Source organism: Montipora foliosa, chromosome 11 (genome assembly GCF_036669935.1).
Source record: "Montipora foliosa isolate CH-2021 chromosome 11, ASM3666993v2, whole genome shotgun sequence".
Classification (NCBI taxonomy): Eukaryota; Metazoa; Cnidaria; class Anthozoa; order Scleractinia; family Acroporidae; genus Montipora; species Montipora foliosa.
In genome coordinates, this window is record NC_090879.1 from 45652466 (window position 1) to 45672446 (window position 19981).

General features: G+C 42.3%; 1 protein-coding gene and 1 pseudogene across 1 annotated transcript in view; one reads left to right on the forward strand and one right to left on the reverse strand.

The window, feature by feature from the left end:
* Window positions 1-2046: 2046 nt before the first annotated feature.
* LOC137977210 (uncharacterized) lies at window positions 2047-12561 on the reverse strand (annotated as a pseudogene).
* A 688-nt stretch (window positions 12562-13249) lies between these two features.
* The window catches only part of LOC137977211 (uncharacterized), a 14155-nt gene continuing 7423 nt past the window's right edge, over window positions 13250-19981 (forward strand). The window contains exons 1-2 of the mRNA XM_068824474.1: window positions 13250-13472; window positions 19444-19793. Of these exons, the coding sequence (XP_068680575.1) occupies window positions 19475-19793 (319 nt within the window). The 5' untranslated portion in view covers window positions 13250-13472; window positions 19444-19474. The remainder of the gene's footprint in view (window positions 13473-19443; window positions 19794-19981) is intronic.

The following is a 19981-nucleotide window of genomic DNA, read 5'->3' on the forward strand; positions in this document are numbered from 1 at the left end:
CGGTTTACTAATCGTACATCGATGAAAGAGTACAAATAACAACAGAACGATACTAAGACAAAGGCCTACAAGCTTAAATAAGATGATACATATATGTAGTAATGATATACAGGTGTAGTACAGGCTAACTTACAATAATAAAGCGGTAAGTAGAGTTCTGATCCAACGTAGCTATGAATATAAGACATCGAACGTAAGACAAACGTAAGACAAAATGGCGGGCTTGCTTGAGCCGGCCAGCGGTCTGTATAGTTCCTAGGCCCTTGCGGCCAGGTAGCGTCTCTTCATTTCCCCCAGTCCAGGAACCTGTTGTCGGGTGCTGGACTCAATGTTCCACCCATTTGCCAGTCTCGGGTTCGTAGAGTTTCGGTGGTCGCCTTGCGCGGTTAGGGCGGCCATGCGAAGGTGACCTAGGCGGTGAAGGTGGTTCTGGCATTGGCGCTTCAGGCTCCACCCTGTCGGGCGGGGGGTCAGCTATGGGTGTTAGACCAGAGGGTGGTTCTGCTCTGGTGGTCGGCTGGGAAAGAGGTTGTCCGCGCTGTCTTCGCAGGGTGCTGGTGCTTCCTGACCGAGCTCGGGTGCCACCGTGCCTCTGGGAGGTGGCGACGCTATTATTGGTTGTTGTTCATTGGCAATTGGCGTGTACGCCCTCAAGAAGTGACGGTTCCGCAGCGTCATTCGTCCTGATCCGTCTACTGTCACCCCGTATTGGTCATTCCTTGTGGATTCCACGACCAGCCCTGACCTGTCCCACTTGTGGGGATGGGGACCTCGTTGGTTCTGTAGGAACACCCAGTCGCCAGTGGCGGTGGTTCGGGATATCCTGGTAAGTAGAGCCTCTTCCTTGACTGTCCATGCCTCGCGCCAAAGTAGTCGGATATGTGGGTTCGAGAATTTTTCCAGGCGGTTGACAAAAGATAGTGAGTCCCGAAGGGGGCGTCCGACAGACGACAGGTTGCAGTCAAGGTCAGGAGTGTTGTGGAGCTGAGCTGCAGGATCGCTCGCAGAAAACGGTCGTGGTCTAAGCTGCCTGTGGGGCAGGTATTAGACATCAATAGTCTCTTGGCTGCTTTTACTGCTACTGCGGCTCTCCCGTTAGATTGGGGGAAGCCTGCCGACGACACACGGTGCCTAACATTCCAGGAGCGGAGAAAGTTCTGTGTGGTCGATGTTATGAATTCTGGGCCACCCTCGCTCGAGAGCTCCTCTGGCACGCCAAATGGTGCGAAGAATTTGCGTAAGTGGCGGACCAGGCCTACGGATCCTCCGAGGTTAGTTCCTGTGGTAGAGCTGAATACTTCCACTTAGGCTGAGAGGCGATCTCCGACGATTAGGTAATGGTGGCCACCGTAATCAAAGAATCGGCAAAGATTTCTTGGAATGGAGTGGATGGTGGTGTTGAGGGTATTGGAGGTGTCGCTGCTTGTGATGGCACGTTGCGGCTGCAGTCGACACATCAGTCTCTCGTCTCTTGGATGTCCTTTGACATGCCAGGCCAGTAGAATATAGCCCTAGCGCGCTGTTCCATTAAGGATACTCCTTGGTGGGCCGAGTGGAGACGCTGGAGGGCTCTGTGGCGGAGGGAGGCTGGTACCACAGCACGGTCGTTGTACATCAGTACTCCATCTTGTGAATAGATTGATACGCAGATGGGCGATAGTCCTGCGAGGGCTGGGTCGCGGCTGTCTACGGTACCCTGAGTCTCGAGCAGGTGTCTCATGAGCAATCAGGGACCATGGGATGACTCTGAGTTCTTCAGCGTCACTGCGAATGATGGCCACCAGTGCTGACTCGGCCAAGTCTTGGTCACTTGGAGGTCCAAGAGAGAGATCTTGACCCAAGTCCGATGGAGACGGGTGTCTGGAGGTGGCATCGGCGGCTTGGTTGTCTCGTACGGGGCGGTGTCCTCTGATGTAGTCTGAAGAGGCGCGAATTCAATATCTCACCCAGAGTTTGATCACCGACGATTTTTACCAGCGGTTTGTGGTCGGTGACAACGATGAGGTTGTCGCATCCTTGGGTGAAATACCACGTTTGTTCGAGGCCCTATGACACCGCGAGGGCTTCTCCTTTAATGACCGCGTATCGCTGCTCTGCTAGTGTGATTTTCCATCCCCCCTGGCAGCAATCGGGTACTCCAGAGGGACAGCTGCAATGTTGTTGGAGTAGGAAATATCCTACTATGCCATGGTTGGACCAATCGGGCCAGAGGCAGGTACGTCTTTTCAAGTCGAAGATCTCCACGCCCTCACGAATGGCTTCGACAATGGTCTTCTCTGACGTTTGGAAGGCCGCTTCCAACTCGGGGGACCATTCGAACTTGCAGCGTGGGATCAGGAATAGCTTGAAAGGTGCCATTGTGTCACGCAATTGTGCATAGTTTGTCACTTGGTTGACAAGGCCAAACCAGCTTCGGACGTCTGTTATGGATGCTGGGGAGAGGAAGTCTCTAATGGCATCCAGGTACTTTGGGAGGGGTTCGATTGTCGTGTCCGATACCCTGAATCTCGCGAAGTCTACGTTCTTTTGGGAAAACTGGAATTTATCCGGGTTCAACAAGATGCCAGACTGTCCTACCCGTGTGAGAAAGTCGATGGTCCTTCACCAATGCTGCTCCAAGTCTGTGTCGTTGTGGATGGTGTCATCCACGCAACGTTCCTTCCGTTCAAACTCTGAAAGGATGGCGTCGAATCGCCGATTGTAGCCATCCCCGGATGACAGGAATCCTTGAGGTGCTCTTGTATAGCGCTAGACGATGGGATGTGCGCAGGGAAACGCTGTGATAGCCGTTCCAGGCGTCAGTCGTCTTCCAAGTGTCCTTTGGTACTTGACGTGCTAGGTGGAAAGGCGATTCCATGGCGAACGTTTCACGTTGGCAGTATTTAGTGAGAGAGGAAAGGTCCACTATTCTGCTGGGGGAGCCGTCATGTTTCCTGGTCACCACCATGAGGTGGCACCATGTCAATGGTTCTCCATACGGTACACGTTCAACTACACCGAGTGCTTCGTTGCGAAGGAGGTCCTCGTACACTTTCTTCTGCCAGAGGACGGGTATGGTTGCTGGGGTATGCGATGCCTTCGGTGTGGCAGTGGGGTCCACGTTTATTTCAATAGGTGGGCTGTCCATGCATGGCAATGCCCGATGAAGGCAGGTGTTGAAGGTTGATGAGGCGTACCTTTCAAGAAGCCAGGCCTATCCGCTGGTTGTTTTCTGGGGTGCAGGGGAATGGCAGCTCAGTAGGACGCAATGGTGGGGTTGTCCTCTGGGGACATGAGCACGTGCAGCCTCTAGAGGTCTGTGGTCTTTCGCAGCCATCATTCATGAACCCACTGGCGGTGGTCGTCGTTTCATTGAGGATGTTTGTCTCACTGGGGCTCTGTGTTCCCTCAGGAGAGGGGAAGTCCCTTGGCAGTGGGCCAAGGTTGAGCAACGATTCGTAGGATAGGTACATGTCTCTGACCGAGTTGCTCGCGTACACCATTGAACGACTGGACGTAGGTTTGCCATTTGGTAATGTTGCGGTAGGCTTGGCGTAGAAAGCACCTTCTAGTCCAATGGGAGAGCGGTTAGCTGATGCCAGACTCAAGCTGATGGGGTGCAGGTCATCACGGGAGAATTCAAAAGCGAGGAACTCTTCTAGGGACCACAGGTCGGATTGCACTTCGGTGTCTGCAATCGCTGATAGGGTTACCTGGTTACGATGGACTTGGCCGTCCGTGCTGTTGGCTGGGTTGTCAACAAAGATGGTGATGGGCACTCTTGGGTGGTCCCTGAGTAGGGCCCGCCTCCATTCACCTTTGGTGAAGATGTGATGTTCCAGTCTGGTGGGAGTGGGTCTGCTTGCTGCGCAGCTAGCGCTTTCATTGTGTCTGCGGCGGGAACGTTTCCGACGTCGTTGGTGTGTGTTTGCTCCCGAGTGGTGTACTGCTGTCACTTGGGATATCTGACTCGATCGCCTGGACATTGGCTGGTTGTGGGCGTTATTTCCGTCGCCGCGCTCTGTAGAAATTTATGCATACCTGGTGCGGCTTCGTGTCCCACCCGAGTGCTCCCTCTGTGGAGACTTTGAAGGTTCGTTGGTCACAGTATTTACACCCCTGAAAAAAAACTGTGAGAAGCAAATTTTTTAGGAATACAACTACGAATTGCTTTCCACATGATATTGGTGTTGGTGTTTTCATTTTCTTTGATTTGTTTTGCCATAAATTCCTTTTCAGCAAAGCGAGATTTTCGTTTCAGCTGTCAGCAATAGCTCTTGTAGATAGACCAAGCCAATGGATCTTTAGTTTGTTTGAACTTACGTTTTCAACCATCTCTTGTTGCCATTAGATCGCGAATTTTTAAAGGAGCATGACTATTCAAAATTTCGTTAAACAACAAGTTAAAAGTAAAGATTCCAAATTCGAGTGAGGCAAGGAAGTTGAAAATGGCATTACGAAGGCACGAGGTAAAAACCTTTAAGGGCACAGATTGTAGAGTAATGGGACGAAAGTTAGCAGGGTCATTAGCGTTTCCTTTTTTGGCGCATAAGGATTGTGCAGGCTTTCTTCCATTCGCTTGGGACGGATCCAGTTGACCAAGCTGTACGGATAATTTCAGATAAATAGGTGCGAGGAAACGGACATCTTTTAAAACAAATGATTGATAATTGATCTTAGGGACAAGGAGAACCGGAAGCCTTCATTTTTCTAATCAGGATCAGGTAAAGTTGGTATCCAGCTTGGAAGGTTGAAGACATAACAATAATAATAACTTTATTTAAGCCCTGCGATGGACTAGCGTCCCATCCAGGGGGGAGTAGAAATACTCCTAAGTCGCCTCATGCTATGGAAACCGGCGATAAGCTCCATCGTATTGGGTCACTTTGCTCGTAAAAGGACTTTATCTTTTTTACCTAAAGTCTCAAGGTTATTTAGCTGAGCACGAGCGCTCTACTAATTGGGGAGAATACAATAAGCGTGCAAGTTAACTGAACAAATCAAATCAAATGTTGGTTTTTCGATGAGAGGGGAAAAATCTCTCGGAGCAGAGTAATAGAACCAATTGCAAAGAATCCACATATGGCGGCGAATTCCAGGCCACATTGGTGGCAAGCGAGTTCTCTCACCACTGCGCCATCCCTGCTCCACATTAGGTCGTGTGTTTGTGATATCAATTAAGAGAATATCATCGATAAAGGAACCCCGGGCCAGATCACCAGCTTCGAGTTTACAACTCATGATTAATGAACTAAAGATTTCACCGAGCTCCTTTTGGTCGCCCGCAACAAGTTTCTACAAACGCTTGAGTTATATAACAATTTGTAGTCTAAGCTATAGACTCTTTGTTTCCTCTTGGCTGCTGAGGAGCCCAGTAGATGTTAGTAAGTTATTGGTCAGTCAGTGTTAATCTCTTGGTAGGATGGGAATCGAACTCCACAAGTGACTCACAAAGTTTAATGTATTTAAAATCTTACACGGGCTCTTGATCTTTAAACATCGTCTATTTTTCGCCTTGTCAGAGTTAAACCGCTTTCAAGATTGAACGGAATTACCCAATACTGTTGATGCTCCGGGCTTGTTATCCATTGCCTGATTTCATACGGTGGAAGCTGGGCACTAATTATCGGTTTTGCCGGACGGAAGTGAACTTCAGTTTGTAGATTGCTACTTGCACGAAAACTTGGAGAAAACATGTTATATGCAGCGGTCACTGGAGCTCGGGAAAACGAGAGAACAAGAATCATTTGCCAGACACAATTTTCACGAAAGAATATGCTCCTAACCTGGAAAAAAGTACTCCATATAACCATCCAGGGAATTAAAAAGGAAAACGGACTGTACAAAAATGGTTCTTTCATTAATTTTTGTATTTACATATATGATTCCCATTCCAGTCAGTGCGATAATAGACTCCCAGGCATGGTTCCGGATGATCTTCGCAATGCTTTTAAAAAGGTGTTGAAGAAATGCCAGAACAAGTTTGATTGTCTCGTTAACGAGATGTTACTCATTAAACAATTACAACCGTGTTTAAATGTACAATCAGACTCAATTCGTGCTAAGGTCTTTGTCTAACTTATGCAAATTAATGACTCTGAACTCTTAGTTAATACTCTTGAAATCACATATTTATTTTACTTTCCCTTGACAATGGTGCCAAGATGTCGCCGAAACGTCGGACTCTTTTATCGTTAGTTTTTGTTCGTATATGTGTATCTAAATCACTGTTGACTGGGATTCATATTTGATTATTAAATGCATGATTTGTTGGTAATTTACATATTTGCTAAATTTCAGAGCATTGTATTACTATTAACAGTTTAGAATAAACTGACTTACCAGACAGTTGCTGAAAGTGATCTAAAGCTTTTTTTCATAGTAGTTTCCTCTTTTAAAGTTTCTGTGTTGCTTTGTATGGTTTACATTTATATTACTTTCATCAACGTTGTTTAGAAATTATGTAAAACCATGATGAATCAAACTCTTTGTTTCCCTGAAAACCCAGGGGTGGTGGTAGCCTTACTTGCTGTTAATACCAGTCCTCAGGTTAAGCCATGGCAATCAGAGGTGCTTTGTTGAACATCAATGTATCTTTCAATTGTAGATCATTGTATTTAGTCTGACTCATCTTAACAACTCTTGAGTTTTATCTGCACAAAATATTTACTCTTGTTGTTGTTGTTGCTCTTGACATTCTGAAGTAGGCTGCCCTAGTTTGCAATTCTCTTGGTTTAAGTTGTTAGAATGATTGGCTATCAATGAGGAGTGCCATGTATCCTCAACATCAGATGTTGCAGTTTTGTTCTAGGTTATAGCTGGGGGATTTAGTTCTGTGAAGTCATGTTTGTAGGACAAATGTTAATACAATCCTGATTGACTTTTTTTTTTAATTTCTCTAGAGTTTTAAGAAAATTCAGATTTGATAAATTGATTCTACATTTAGACAGGCCATCTACTACTTGAGAGCCCATGGATGAAATATCTCGTTTCAGTTAGTCACTGTTTTCATCACTTGCATCTCAAACCACAACTTTTTTTCTTTGATTCACCTGTCTTGTTGATTTTTAATTTCTAAAATATTTGCTGATATGAGCAGCAGCCTTCAAGTTAGCTTTTGCTTCTTTCCTTTTCTTTAAATTTGGTCGATGCCACTTTTGAGCGGCTTCTGTGTACAGGTTAAAGCCAAGAGCAGCCTTTTACGTGTTATGAAGTAGTACAACCGATGACAACAGAGACCACACTTTCCGACAGCACATTCGCAAAAACCTTTCTTAGGAACATTGTCGATGAACAAGACAGTAGCAGTTCGTATGACTTCAGAACGAAAATTCGTTAATATGCTTGACTTGATAAAAAACTAACTACCATCCTTGAAAACCTTGTTGGTTTTCATTCGTCTTGAAGAAAACATTCGATGAGCTTTGCGAAATTGTCCTATCATTCCCTGTCGTCTAGTAGACTGATTTTTCCCGATAACGTCTATTGAAATCTTCGGAAAGAGGGAAGTATTGCATTTCTATCCAGCTGTTGGTAGTGGGATCTCCAATCGAAAGGGCTGTCGCCTTAAAGCTCTTCTTGACAGAGATTGTCGAGCAAAGCCGGGTCATCTTTAAATGGTAATTATTTTTGAAACAATCAGTGCACTTTTAGTCCCGAAGACTATTACCAAGTTCTCCCAAGTTTTTCGTGTTGAGAGATTCAAGACAATCATCATTTATGATTTTTTATGATTAATGCTGCAAAAACCATTTTGGGCGAATCTTCTGTCATATTTCCGCCATCTTTTTTCACTTCCGTCCGGCAAAACCGATAACTAGTGCCAGGCTCCCACCGTATGAAATCAGGCAATGAGGAGTTTGCGATAAGCTGGTGTTTAACTTACTTCCTGTTGGGCTTTGTCGAAAAGTGGGACGGAGATGTGGGGACGTGGGTACATGAGGACTAAAGAACGTGACGACGCTTTTTTACCATTTGTTCAACTTTTCATCATATTTCACAAAATCCTTGTCTTTTGATTGTATTTGCGTTGTACCCTGGTTTAACGTTCCTCGTTTGTACAATGTGAAAGAGAGGTATAGTGAGTTTATTACTCGTCTTCACTAAAATATGACATTCATCACACTACTATCAAGTTACAAAGTGGAGTTATTTAGGTGAAACAAAGGCTCAAATTCTATTTCATTAGGTCCTTATTTATTTGGCACAGGCAACATGAACGAAACGTTGGTATGACCATTTCTCAGGTCATCAGTTTTGCAGCTCGAGCCTTGAATTTCAATAATTGGACAACCCCAAGCAAAGATCTGAAAGTACGTTCATTTTCTGCTCCTGGCCTTTTCATTTTTATTATGCATTTCACTCGTAGTTGTCTTTGTGTTACGTGATATTCCTAAAAAATCCAACAACTTTTTCCTCGAAAATGCTCAAAACAACCATTAATCAGAAACCCATAAGGGTTGAAACGTGTAACGGCCCCTCGTGTGCTGGTAAACAAGCTTCTGAATATTCAATTTGCTAAGTACCATATTTGGAACAACAAGCGAGAAACATTCGCCCAATCAGTTCACAAGAACACCGTGACGCAATACCAGCAATGTTCTCGTGCGAAATCAACTGGAGCGAGGGGTTTCCAAATATGGTACTTAGCACTGAATATTCTGTTGTGCAGGAATTTTTTTCCAGGTGAAACCCCCTGCACGAAATTTTTTTTAAAACAAATATTGCCTTTTTTAACAGTGAAATCTTGATTCATTATCTATGTTTTTGTGATTTATAAATCATTCTACACTCACAACAGATCAAAGGATACAGGCCACGTTTTAATGCAAAATCTTTTCGAAAATGTACACACAGTGAGAGAGGAGGAAGCCACTAGGAGTGGCTTCCTTGTACATTTTTGCAGTCCCTGCCCTCTGGAATTCCTCTCCCACAGCCCATCATAATGATGCCATACTCCACTCACCAACACAGCCCCTCTGTAGTGCCCTCCACTCCAAAATGACAATACAAAAAGAAGGTACCTGTTTAGTAAAATTGAAATATTAATATGATTGTTAAAAGTTATTTAATTTTTATGGTGCTCTGTAATAACTTGAATGAACCTACGCTACATTTGACTAATAAAAAAAAAAAGAAAAGAAATGTAGGACTCACCTTTCGTGTGAGAGTTCCAGATAGTCTGGTAGCTGGCTGCATTCTGTCAAAGTGCCCTGACGGGCGAAGATGTCCGCTGACATTAAAAGGAATGGTGGGATACATTTTGCACCTCCCTGAAATGTCCTTCTGGTGTTTGTGCGCATCTCAGCACAGTAGGATTAAATGGTTTGCCTTTGATGAATACGAAAGGACATATGCATAGGTACGCTCTCAAAAACAGGCTAGAAATCGGCATAACATAATTAAAAATTACTATAATTATACATGTAATTGATTATAATAATGAAACTAAGCCATTTAATGATTTATTGAAGAAGGACTGGGGGACATAGCTTCCTTTAATATGTTGAACATTTAGTTTGGTCGATTAATACAAATTCTGCTTTTGAGCCAAGAAAACACTTCCCTGCTATGGTTGGTTATGACAGGTGCACGTACATTAAATTAAAAGAGATCCAATCCAGTGAAAAGATCCTGTAGTTTCATTGAAAGGCCAAAACACAAAACTACTTTATACTATACATTTACACAACACTATGTTCCAAGCACAACTCTTGGTACTCACAGAAGCTGGACACCAACGGGGTCTTGCACAAAGCAAGTACCATGGAAGTGAAAGGCGCCAGGCGGGACTGTGTGCATACGTTGTCCACACCGAGTTGGCTGAGAGTCTGTTTCAATCCACTGTGTCAGAGACTCTTGGAGAAACCTTGGTGGTGGAATTCCTGGATTACTAAAATATAAAGAAACCAGCAGCTCATGGTAAACAAACTTTATGTGACTTGTATTTATATCCAACCGTGAGGTTCTTGGATAACAAGTTAAAAAGTTGTGGAGGTAATAAAAACATTACTTGCATTACACATGTTTAACAATAAAAGGGATATGCAAGCAGGTACATGCAATTATACCGGCGTGCCCAACTGATGGATAATAGCATGCATATAGCTCAATAAAACAATGAAACCATTTACATCTACCTTAGAGTAATTGCTTTGGAAGAAATCTGCTTCACTCCAGATGGGCAATGAGGAGATGGACATGTGCTGGTAAAGGATGTCTCTAAGGCAGAGTAAAGCCTTGAAACAAATAGAACCTCTTCATTTCCCCAAAGATCTAGTTGGACTGACTGCGCAAGGTTAAATCGGCCAGGAAACAACTTCAGCCATTCACATTTGCCTTCCGCAAAGTTTGCATCATTGAACATTTCACAGATCTTAATGAGTGTAATAGCATACAATTCTGGCGATCTTAATAAATACTGGAAGACCTTATTACGTGTCTTCATCAAAGCATAGAATACTGTCAAGAAGTTATCTATAGGACAGGTGTTCACAAGGTTGACCAGCCCTTGATGCGGCACTGTGACTTTACCACCCCAGGGAGGAACTTGGAGTACAACATGTGCTTCTTTGATTTGTCCAGTCTGAGGCAGGGCCACATGAATTTCCTGATGTGATGCATGCTTCCTCCTTTGATTCGCAGATGAATAAAAATGTTTTTTTGATATTTTCAATCTTGCTTGCCTTTGAAATCTGCCATTAAATAGAGATCAAGCTGGGAGACGTACAGGTTTTCCAGTTCATTTGTTCTAATGAGCTTTGCCCAATCAAAATCAACATATGTTTTTGCCTTTTCGACTGCTCTGGCACTTGCATTTGTCTTCTTTGAAATGAATGTTTTGATTTTGGCATTGTAACGCCGTTTCAGCTCACTTACAACAGCATCCCTTAGATCTTCTCCGGTATATTTGGAAACATACTCATCTACAGATGCCAACATCTTGGCAAGAGTATCATTTGCATCTGTTACACTGGCATGAACAGAAACAGACTCATTTGATTTCTTATATTTTAATTCTAACTCTGGATTGCCACAAGACGAAACCAACTCATCTAATTTTTTTCAGGGGGCAGAACTCATCTCGCTTCCTTGTACAGGCGTCTACTACATGCTCTATTTTGAGACCAAACTTCTCTGTTATCTCTCCTAATGAAATAGCATCAGGATGAGAATAGTGGAAGTCCCCTTCACAAGAATAGTCTGGGACTGGTGGCTGAATACGTCCAACTACCATCCCACTCCACCCATTCAACAACACCTTCGAATTCTCAATTAATGCATGAAAGTCACAAATACTTCCATTCTTTGTTTCACATCCACTCCTGATTCCCTCAAATCCACTTTCAAAAACAAAATAATGATCATCAAAAAATTCTTTTACAAATTTTACAAGGAATTACTGGTCCAAGTTGAGAATGTCTCAAAAGAGATCAAAGAGATTTTCAACACCTATGAGGTTTTAGTGGAGCAGTGCAGGACGAAATTTGGTAGCACTGTTGCTGAGCAACAGTGCAAAAGGAAAAAGAAGAGGAATGCACAGAAGGAACTAAAAAGGAAAGCAAAAAAGGGCAAAAAAACAAGTACGTGTACCAACTTGCAGTGAGAAAGAACCAAACAAAGAGGAAGAAGAGAGATCAGTCATAGATGAGTGGTCTACCGAGGAAGAAATTGAAGACTAATACAATACAATACTAAGACTAAGTTGCACTCATTTCACAATTGGACTTCGTTCTGCACTTCCTTCTGCATGAATTTTTTTTTCTTTACCTTCTTCTTTGCGTGAAATTTTCTTCTTGGTATTTTCCCTTGCATGAATTTTTTTTTGGTTTTTTCCCCACCGTCTACACCCCCTTCCACCCCCCCCCCCCCCCATCACTTTTCTAATGTTCTACCATTTCTAAAATATGCGTCAACACGTCCCCGAGTCCCCACGTCCGCAAGTGCTCAATTGAATTTCTATGTCTCCAACTTCAAGTCCTCACGCCCCCCACGTTCCCTAGTCCCCCGTTTCTCCGTTTTCTCTCGCTTACTTTTAAAATCTCGGCTTGAATTTGATTGCTGAAGGCTTTGTGATACAGCGGTCTGGTTTTTACAACGCGGCCCTATTTTGTTACTCGACAAGAAAAATCGATTTTCGTTACTTCTTTTCACGTTTCGGATCTATTGTTAATCAGCTTTTCAAATGTACGAGGCAGTGATGATCAGCAACCATTAAATGGAGCAAGGTAATGTTAAACAGTCGAGGAAAGGAACTAAAAGGAACTTTATTTAAGTGTCTAGTCGTTCTAGCGCTGGAGCGCTAATTGGGGACACTGTAAACCGAAATTAACAATGAAAGTAAATCAAGTCAAATGTGTTGGTTTTTGAGGAGAGGGGAAACCGGAGTACCCGGAGAAAACCTCTCGGTGCAGAGAAGAGAACCAACAAACTCAACCCACGTATGACGCCGAGTCCGGGAATCCGGGCCACATTGGTGGAAGGCGAGTGCTCTCACCACTGCGCCATCCCTGCTCCGAGCACCTTCACCGAGCTACAAACAATAGTAGCGTGGGCATAAAGAATAGGTATAAACTGTGCCATCTTTTTCGCGAAGAAACCAAAAAATAAATACGTTATCCATGTTTTAAAAACAATGTTTCGAAATCATCCATATTTAACAACGACGCCTCAAGAACACTTTATTAATTGGCCTTAAACTTCGCACTAGTCTCAGAAGGTTTTACAAAGAGTTGTTAATTTTAGTTGTTAATTTTTAGAGTCTTGGGAGCTTTGTAGTTTAATTATTATAAGAACTTCGCCAATTTGACTCATATCCTGGGCAGTGATGCATAATTCATGAACCCGACAAAGATCTTGTAGTCTTGTCTTTTGATGTCGAGTTCTGATGTTTAACTGTTGTATTTGAATCCTTAGAATGAATCTATTTGTTTATTATCTGATTTTAAAGCAATATTGTGTTGCAAACGTATTTGCAGCTTATACCGATTGCCTTTCCGCAGTAGGACATGACTTTCAATTTCATCTTGAAATAACAATAATAGTAATAATCATGCATAATGACGGTGACGGTCGACTTGCATCCCAACAATCTCGTAAATTAATCAAGGCTTCAAATATATTAGTACTTTGTTTACGTCAAATCATTTTTTGTCAAACTCTTTAAGCAAGGGGAAACTGTCGGCTCAATGTTTATGCGCACTTTTTACGTAGGCGATCGTCATGAAATATAGAATTTTGGTCCTGGCAAGAAGACTGACATAGCGTTCTTTGATAAGTGCAGGGTAATTTTACTACAAAGATCACAACTACGCAACCAGCGGGAAGAAAATAGACAATGCCAAAGATAAAAACGGAATTATTATCTAAATTCAGCATTTTTGTCATTGGCTGCATGCATTCAGCCGACCGGGTTTTGTATTTGATCTCGTGGCTGTAGATCTTTCAATACAAGGCATGAAATGTAACTTTTTGCGGATTACGTCTTTTATGAGGTAAAATTATTTTAGTTTGTTCAGGAAGTAGTTATAGATGGTTATATTTACGAACTGTCTCACTTAAATACCCTAAGAAAACTAGTTAATATTTGTGTTTACTCATAGCTGTATGATAAGCCAGGTTCTAGCAGCAGTTCTCTCCGGAATAGTACACTTTTTTGAAAAGCGTGGAAACTAGTTCGAGCTTCCTTAAACTCTCGGCATAACTCATTATTTATAATAAGAGAGATTCAAGAGTCGCGTCTTTGGAAAATGGCAAGAGACGGTGTTAAATTTACGTTTTGGCAAAAATGGAAATTGCCTCATCTGTTGCCGCTAGCGGCTCCAGACAATTTTCATGCTTTTTTTTTTTTACCGTTCGCCATTTCACGCAAAAGCCAATGCAGAATTTCTCGATAATGTTCTGAAACATTGCCATCAAAATCTTGTCGTTGACACGACATGCGATTATTAGTCTAATCTTAAAAGTTAACTGTATTTTACGTGCGTTTTTAATGGTGAAAGGTAATAGTTTTAACTAGATGTGTTACTCGTGTGATGATTGAACGAGCAAAGAACTCAGTTTTATTCTACGACATTCAGCTTAAATACAAATAGTTAACATGTGCATAAATTTGTAGTGCAGGTGCAAGTAAAGATGCATGTGCTCGCGCGCGTGTAACAAATGGTTATTGGAAAACGCTTTTCACTAAGGGGCCGACCATATAACTTTTGAAGGGATGAGGGGGGGGGGGGGGGTGGAGAGGGATCGGTGGGTGATTTTCTGGTCAGCTAGAAATTTTTTTCCTAGAAACGTGGTGTGCAGGATATTTTTTCCCCTTCTCAGTGCACTGCAGGGTATATTTTTCCCTTCTCATTTTTACGCAGGATTTTTTTCTTTCTTCAAAAAGGGTCAGTCCAGGTTTTTCTAAAATGTATTTTACATTTACATTGGGGCTATTGCAGTAATAGTCCTAATTTGGAGCTGCAAAGCCTTAAGATTTAGTAAGCTATACAAAATTATTCTTGTATAGCTATGATTTGGGAAAGTCATTCTTTGCACTCATGTCATACGAAGTCATTATAATATTGTCACATTTTAGAGTGATGCACATCAAGAAAATGTGAAAATGTTTCACTGATTCTTGATCAAACGTATCCAAAAATAGCAAAAGGCAGTTCAGAAATGCTTAGTATGGTAAATGCTGCTAGAATAATCACTTACAATTTAGTGGACTGAAATCTCCAAACTTGACGTGAAAGCAGATTTGAAAATTTTCATGAGTGGATAATGGTTTGTATATAATGTAAAATATAGCTCTAATAATTAACAATTATTGGACGAGGTTGAGCAAAATATCGTGATTTGTCAGTGGCGAGCAGATCAACTATTTGCCGAAGCTGAAGGCTAAGGCAAATTATTGATCTGCGAGAAACTGACAAATCACGGTATTTTGCGAGAACCGAGGTCAATAATTGTTTTATCATTAGATCACCGAGTTTGTTTTTCGTTTTTGTTTCCGGGAATCCGTAAGCGCGCGCTGCCCTGCAGAGTCGAGTAATGGCACCAATCAATTGGTTTCCTTCTCAGCATAATTATATTTGTAGACTTCAAATTTTACTTACAGTCAAACGTTTAGTAACACCAGGCATCAACAAAGCAGAAGAATTTCACAGTTTTCAAAGCGTATCCCGACAAGTGAAGCTTTGGTGTAAAGCTCGCCATTCTTTTTTCTGGCTTCAGCATATAATCTCTTCAGTACATATACATTCGCCAACTTGTCCTTCGCTTCGATGACACGAGTGACTCTTCGTCTAACTTTCTTTCCTTGAGATACTCTCGAAATACGTTGAGTGCAACTTTTGTTCCTTTCTTAGTATTCTCACTGTTCTTTCGATCAACTAAAGATGTCCCATGAATCAGTTTCCCAGGCAAGGCTGGCGTTCATTCGAATTTTCTTTAAAAAGTAAGTAAGCAAAATGGATTATAATAAAAAATGAAACAAACCTCTCAAATAAACCCTGAAATCAGCACCGAATATGAAAAGGGCGTTGTGAGTTGACGGTTTGATCATGGCGGACACGATGGCGTACCTGTCGAAACAGAGACTAAAGAAAACACAATATTATATATGTGGCCATTGTTTTTAAAAATATATAACGTATTCCAAGGGATGAAGTTTTTTAGTGGTGAGTAACGTGAATAACCACTGATCATTGCATGGTCTAATGTCAATTAACCCAAATGAAACCGTCCGTTCGCGACTCTTTTAATAATCAAATCAAAGGATTTTTTCTTGTTGCGCTCGATTCCACGGCGTGTGACGTGTGATGCCCCGTGACACGACAGAACTAGCGCTCTTGCTCGTTAAGTATTTCGCAATTATTCCATCTTGTTCTCGATGAACAATTGTGGAAAAGTATAATAGACCACTTCGATCCCTGTCACACAAAAAATGAAGCTCAAACGACTTAAGAAGCACCACACAGACACAACGAAACTGTTACCTTGCGCAACGTTCGCTACGGGCACAAATGTTTTTTTTCAAAATGTTGCAAAAAAAAAAAAATTTATTGACAGTCTTGTTGTCTGATTTATCGAAAAATGATAAAGAATTAAGGTTCTACCCTCAACAGCTAAAAAAGATCAAGCAATTATTCTAAACACCATATGGCATAATTATACTGAATCAATATGGTTGTATTAAAAAAAAGAGACTCACTAGTCCGCCATTTTGTTAGCTTAGCAACATGTGAGTCAATTGTATACATCCATTTCAAATGGCTGAGCTGGAGATGTGTTAACAATTGGGAGTCTGAAGTATCAAACTCATACGATATACGATAACAGCTGCTACTATTTTTGAAAGAAAACTAGGACAAATTAGAGGCTGACTGAGGCTCCCTCAGAAGTCCAAGCAATAGCAATAAAAATTTCCCTTTCATTTCGAACAAAAACTGTAACAAATAAGAGGCTGACTGAGGCTCCTTAAGACGTCTAAGCAGTAGCAAATGAAAATGTCCATGCCTTTCTCTGGCACTAATTGTATCTGATCATTACAAATGGTTCAATATAGTCTTCTAGGGTATTGTCCTGCTGAGAAGACGGAGTGATGATTAAGCTGACGACCCTTTCAGAAGCAGCAGAGCTGGGCTGAATGAGGAGAGACTTCCTAACAAGTGAAGCCCAATGTGGGAGGGTGTGACGACGTGCTGCCCACAACGCCTCACTCAAGTCCACAATACCATCGGCAGCAGCAAGATAGACCGGAAGCTCTGCTGCCAGGTTAGCAATGGTGTTATCATCCACAAAAGGAACATTTTTGAATTCTTGGAGGGCTGCAGCATTAGGCTTCAACAGTTGAACTTGAACTGGACAACAAAGGCGTGCTACCTTGAATGCACGCACTATATTGCGGAACTGGAAGCTGAATTTCTCTTGAAAAAAGTTCGGTCCCAGCTGGATTCATGCTTTAGCCTGATCAATCAATCTAGCTTGGAGGGCAGCATCGCCATGGGCAATTTCTCTTGCAACAGCCAAGGTGCAAGGGTAGTGGCCTACCCCAACTGCTTGAGCAACAGCTGGAACATGTTCATAGCATGAAAATATCAAGGGGCCGTCACCTTCGAGGCTGTATGTTGACTTAACAAAATGAATACCTGCATCAACAATAGCAGCAAGCTCTAAGTGGAGATCTTGAAGGTCTTGAGGATTCTCAAAGATATTCAATAGATTTTGGCGGGTAGCAGGGGAAAGATTCACATTTTTTCTAGAAACGGCAACACATCACCAAAATAGTCGGACACCTGCTTGAGCACCTCCCACTTACTCCACCAACGTGTATTGCTGTGGGGCTTCACTGACTTTCCAGTTCTCTCCCTCCAAAGTAACTTCGCATTAAAACTATGAGCAAGCAAACTCACCCAGTATATAATGCTATAGTCGTGAGATCCAACATTATCAATTGTATGAGAGAAACATACAACATCCAGAATATTGGGATAAAAGAATAGCAGTTGCCATATGGCAGCCCCATTTACTGAAGGACCATTTCGCATTGCAGCAAGTGCGATGTCTGATCTGAAGTTGTGCTTTAACAGCAATATTGGACATCATTCTTTGGGCAAGTTCAACCCCCTTCATTGCCTTTGCAAGAATCTCAAGGCACACAAGGCGTTGTGTTGGCTTGAAATCCTCCTGGACATAATACACTACAATAGCAAGTGCTTCACCAAGTCGGGCAGTCCCATCGAATATATAACCGACACTTCTTTAACTTCCTGAAGCTCAGCCTTGACGTTTTCTGGTTCCCTTGCCAACACAGAAGGAATAATGTCTTTCATGTGTGTACTTGCAGTAAAACTATGGGCATACTTCTCGAAACAAAAGACTAGCATACTGTTGGTAAAGTAGCCCCACTCACTTCCAAGTGATCTGGTGACGTAATATGGAGGACTGGGAAGGAAAATTTTAACGTAGTATCCCACAACCGTGCTCGGCCCTAGGTTTTGTATCCAATTTTCCTGCAGTATTTCCATCGCCAAAACTCAACAGACCATGCCGTGTCTCCCACATTTCCTGTTACTGAATGAACATTCAAGTGGAAACCGCCGAGATTTAACCTCGCCCCTGCGGCCCTGTCATGTTGAATTCGGAAATAACATTCAAGGCCGCGCGCGCTTGTGGGATACGGCGTTAAAATTTTTCTCCCCAGTCCTCTGAATTACGTCACCAGATCACCCGGTTGCCTTTGCAGACATTGCTCAATACTTTGGCTTCTGGCCTTGTCCCTTTTAATATTGGCGATGCTATTCAAGTGTTTTCGGGACTGCACATTTTTCTTCTTTACAGCGACGATTTCGTGAAATGCATCGCATCGTAGCTGCCCTTTGACACAAGCGAAGTGATGATCTGGACATTCCTTGATTCGGTCTTGAACGGAAGTTTTGGTCATTGGATTTGACATCCTACTTGCCTTGTACTTTCCCGATGTTTTAGCAACTTTACGTTCTCTCGAAATGGAAGCCCTTTCAGGTTCCTTCATCTCTGCCCCATTTTCTCTAGCAATTTGAATAGGGTCTTCGCTTTCTTGCAAACCTTCCGCCCTTTTGCATTCAGTTATACAGGAAGCTGTTCTATATTTGGAATATTAACACAGTATACTCAACGAGACATCCATACATAAAAGATAAACCACAGGATATCCAAGTGAAAATCGTGCTTATAGAAGATTTTTCATTCATTGTTTGATTTGAAATGGCAAAATATATCAAAAATTGTCATTTTGGAAAAAAGTTTCTCAGAATTGAAAAGGTCGCTCAAAAGTTGTCGAACAGAATCTGTCTATGCCTATATATCAATAGCAAAGGATATTCGGAGTTTGATTAGCCAATCAGAGCGCGCGTTCAACGCCATTCATTGTTTTAGTGAATACAAATTTTGGTTCACTCAATCTCGGTCATCAGCTCATGTACCGTAAAGCTATGAGATTATGTGGAAACTAATGGCCCCAGTTAAACGTTTGATGAAATTTAATACAATAATTATTCTATTCTTGCATGTTGGATAAGAGTGCGCACGAAATAATTAGAAACGATGAAGGCTACGCCAAATACGACGCCACCAAACAATAATATCATTGGTCAAAAGAGAAAAAATCGTTCTATCTACACGTGCTGTACGCCTTTTAAGTCGGCGCCGTGGTAGATCTAAAAATCCATATTGTTAATCAATTACATAAAATTGCTGCCAATGAAAATGAACACACGGGGCTCAGTGGGGTCTCCTCTGAAAAATGGTTAAGTAGACTATCAGAAACCCTAATCATCATCAATGTAATAAAGGCAGAATAATTCTGCATATAATTATACTATTCCGCAAGACAAGCTATTTACTATTGCGCAATTTTATTTTGTCTTTGTTCTGAGCCATGTAAAGATACGATTAAAAACTGAATCGATGAAACGTTCGTTCAATTTTTTTGTTCAGCAGATCAGTCCCCGTATAAAATCACTCCAGGATGATCTCAGTAAAGCCTCTCTACATCATTGTTGCTTGCTTGTTTTATCAAACGTTGTTCAGAGCACTTTCCGAGCAAATTTGTAAAAGACAAGAATCCATCTTTGGTAAGATGCTGAAGGGCTTTGTCTACAGGAGAGTTAACGTTTCAAGTCCAACAGAGTGCCTTCAGGCCTGTAATGATGACCTCAGGTGTCATAGCTTTAACTACGTCTTCGCCCAAGACCTCTGTGAGCTGAACAATCGCACGAAAGAAGCAAGACCCGCGAATTTCGTCCCAAATGTGCACAGATATTACTTTAAAAGAAGCACAGAAGCAGGTTAGAACAAACTGGTAGCTTGAGTTGCAAGAGTTCTCAATAAGAACCACAGGCTCCGACGAGATTTTTTCGTGTTATGACCGCAAGAAAATTTAGTGTCCCCCCCTAAACTTAGCCGCGTGATCAAAATGGGAAAAAAAAAGGCTTTTCGAACCTCTCCATTTTCACAAAAGTGCTTGCCACTCAGG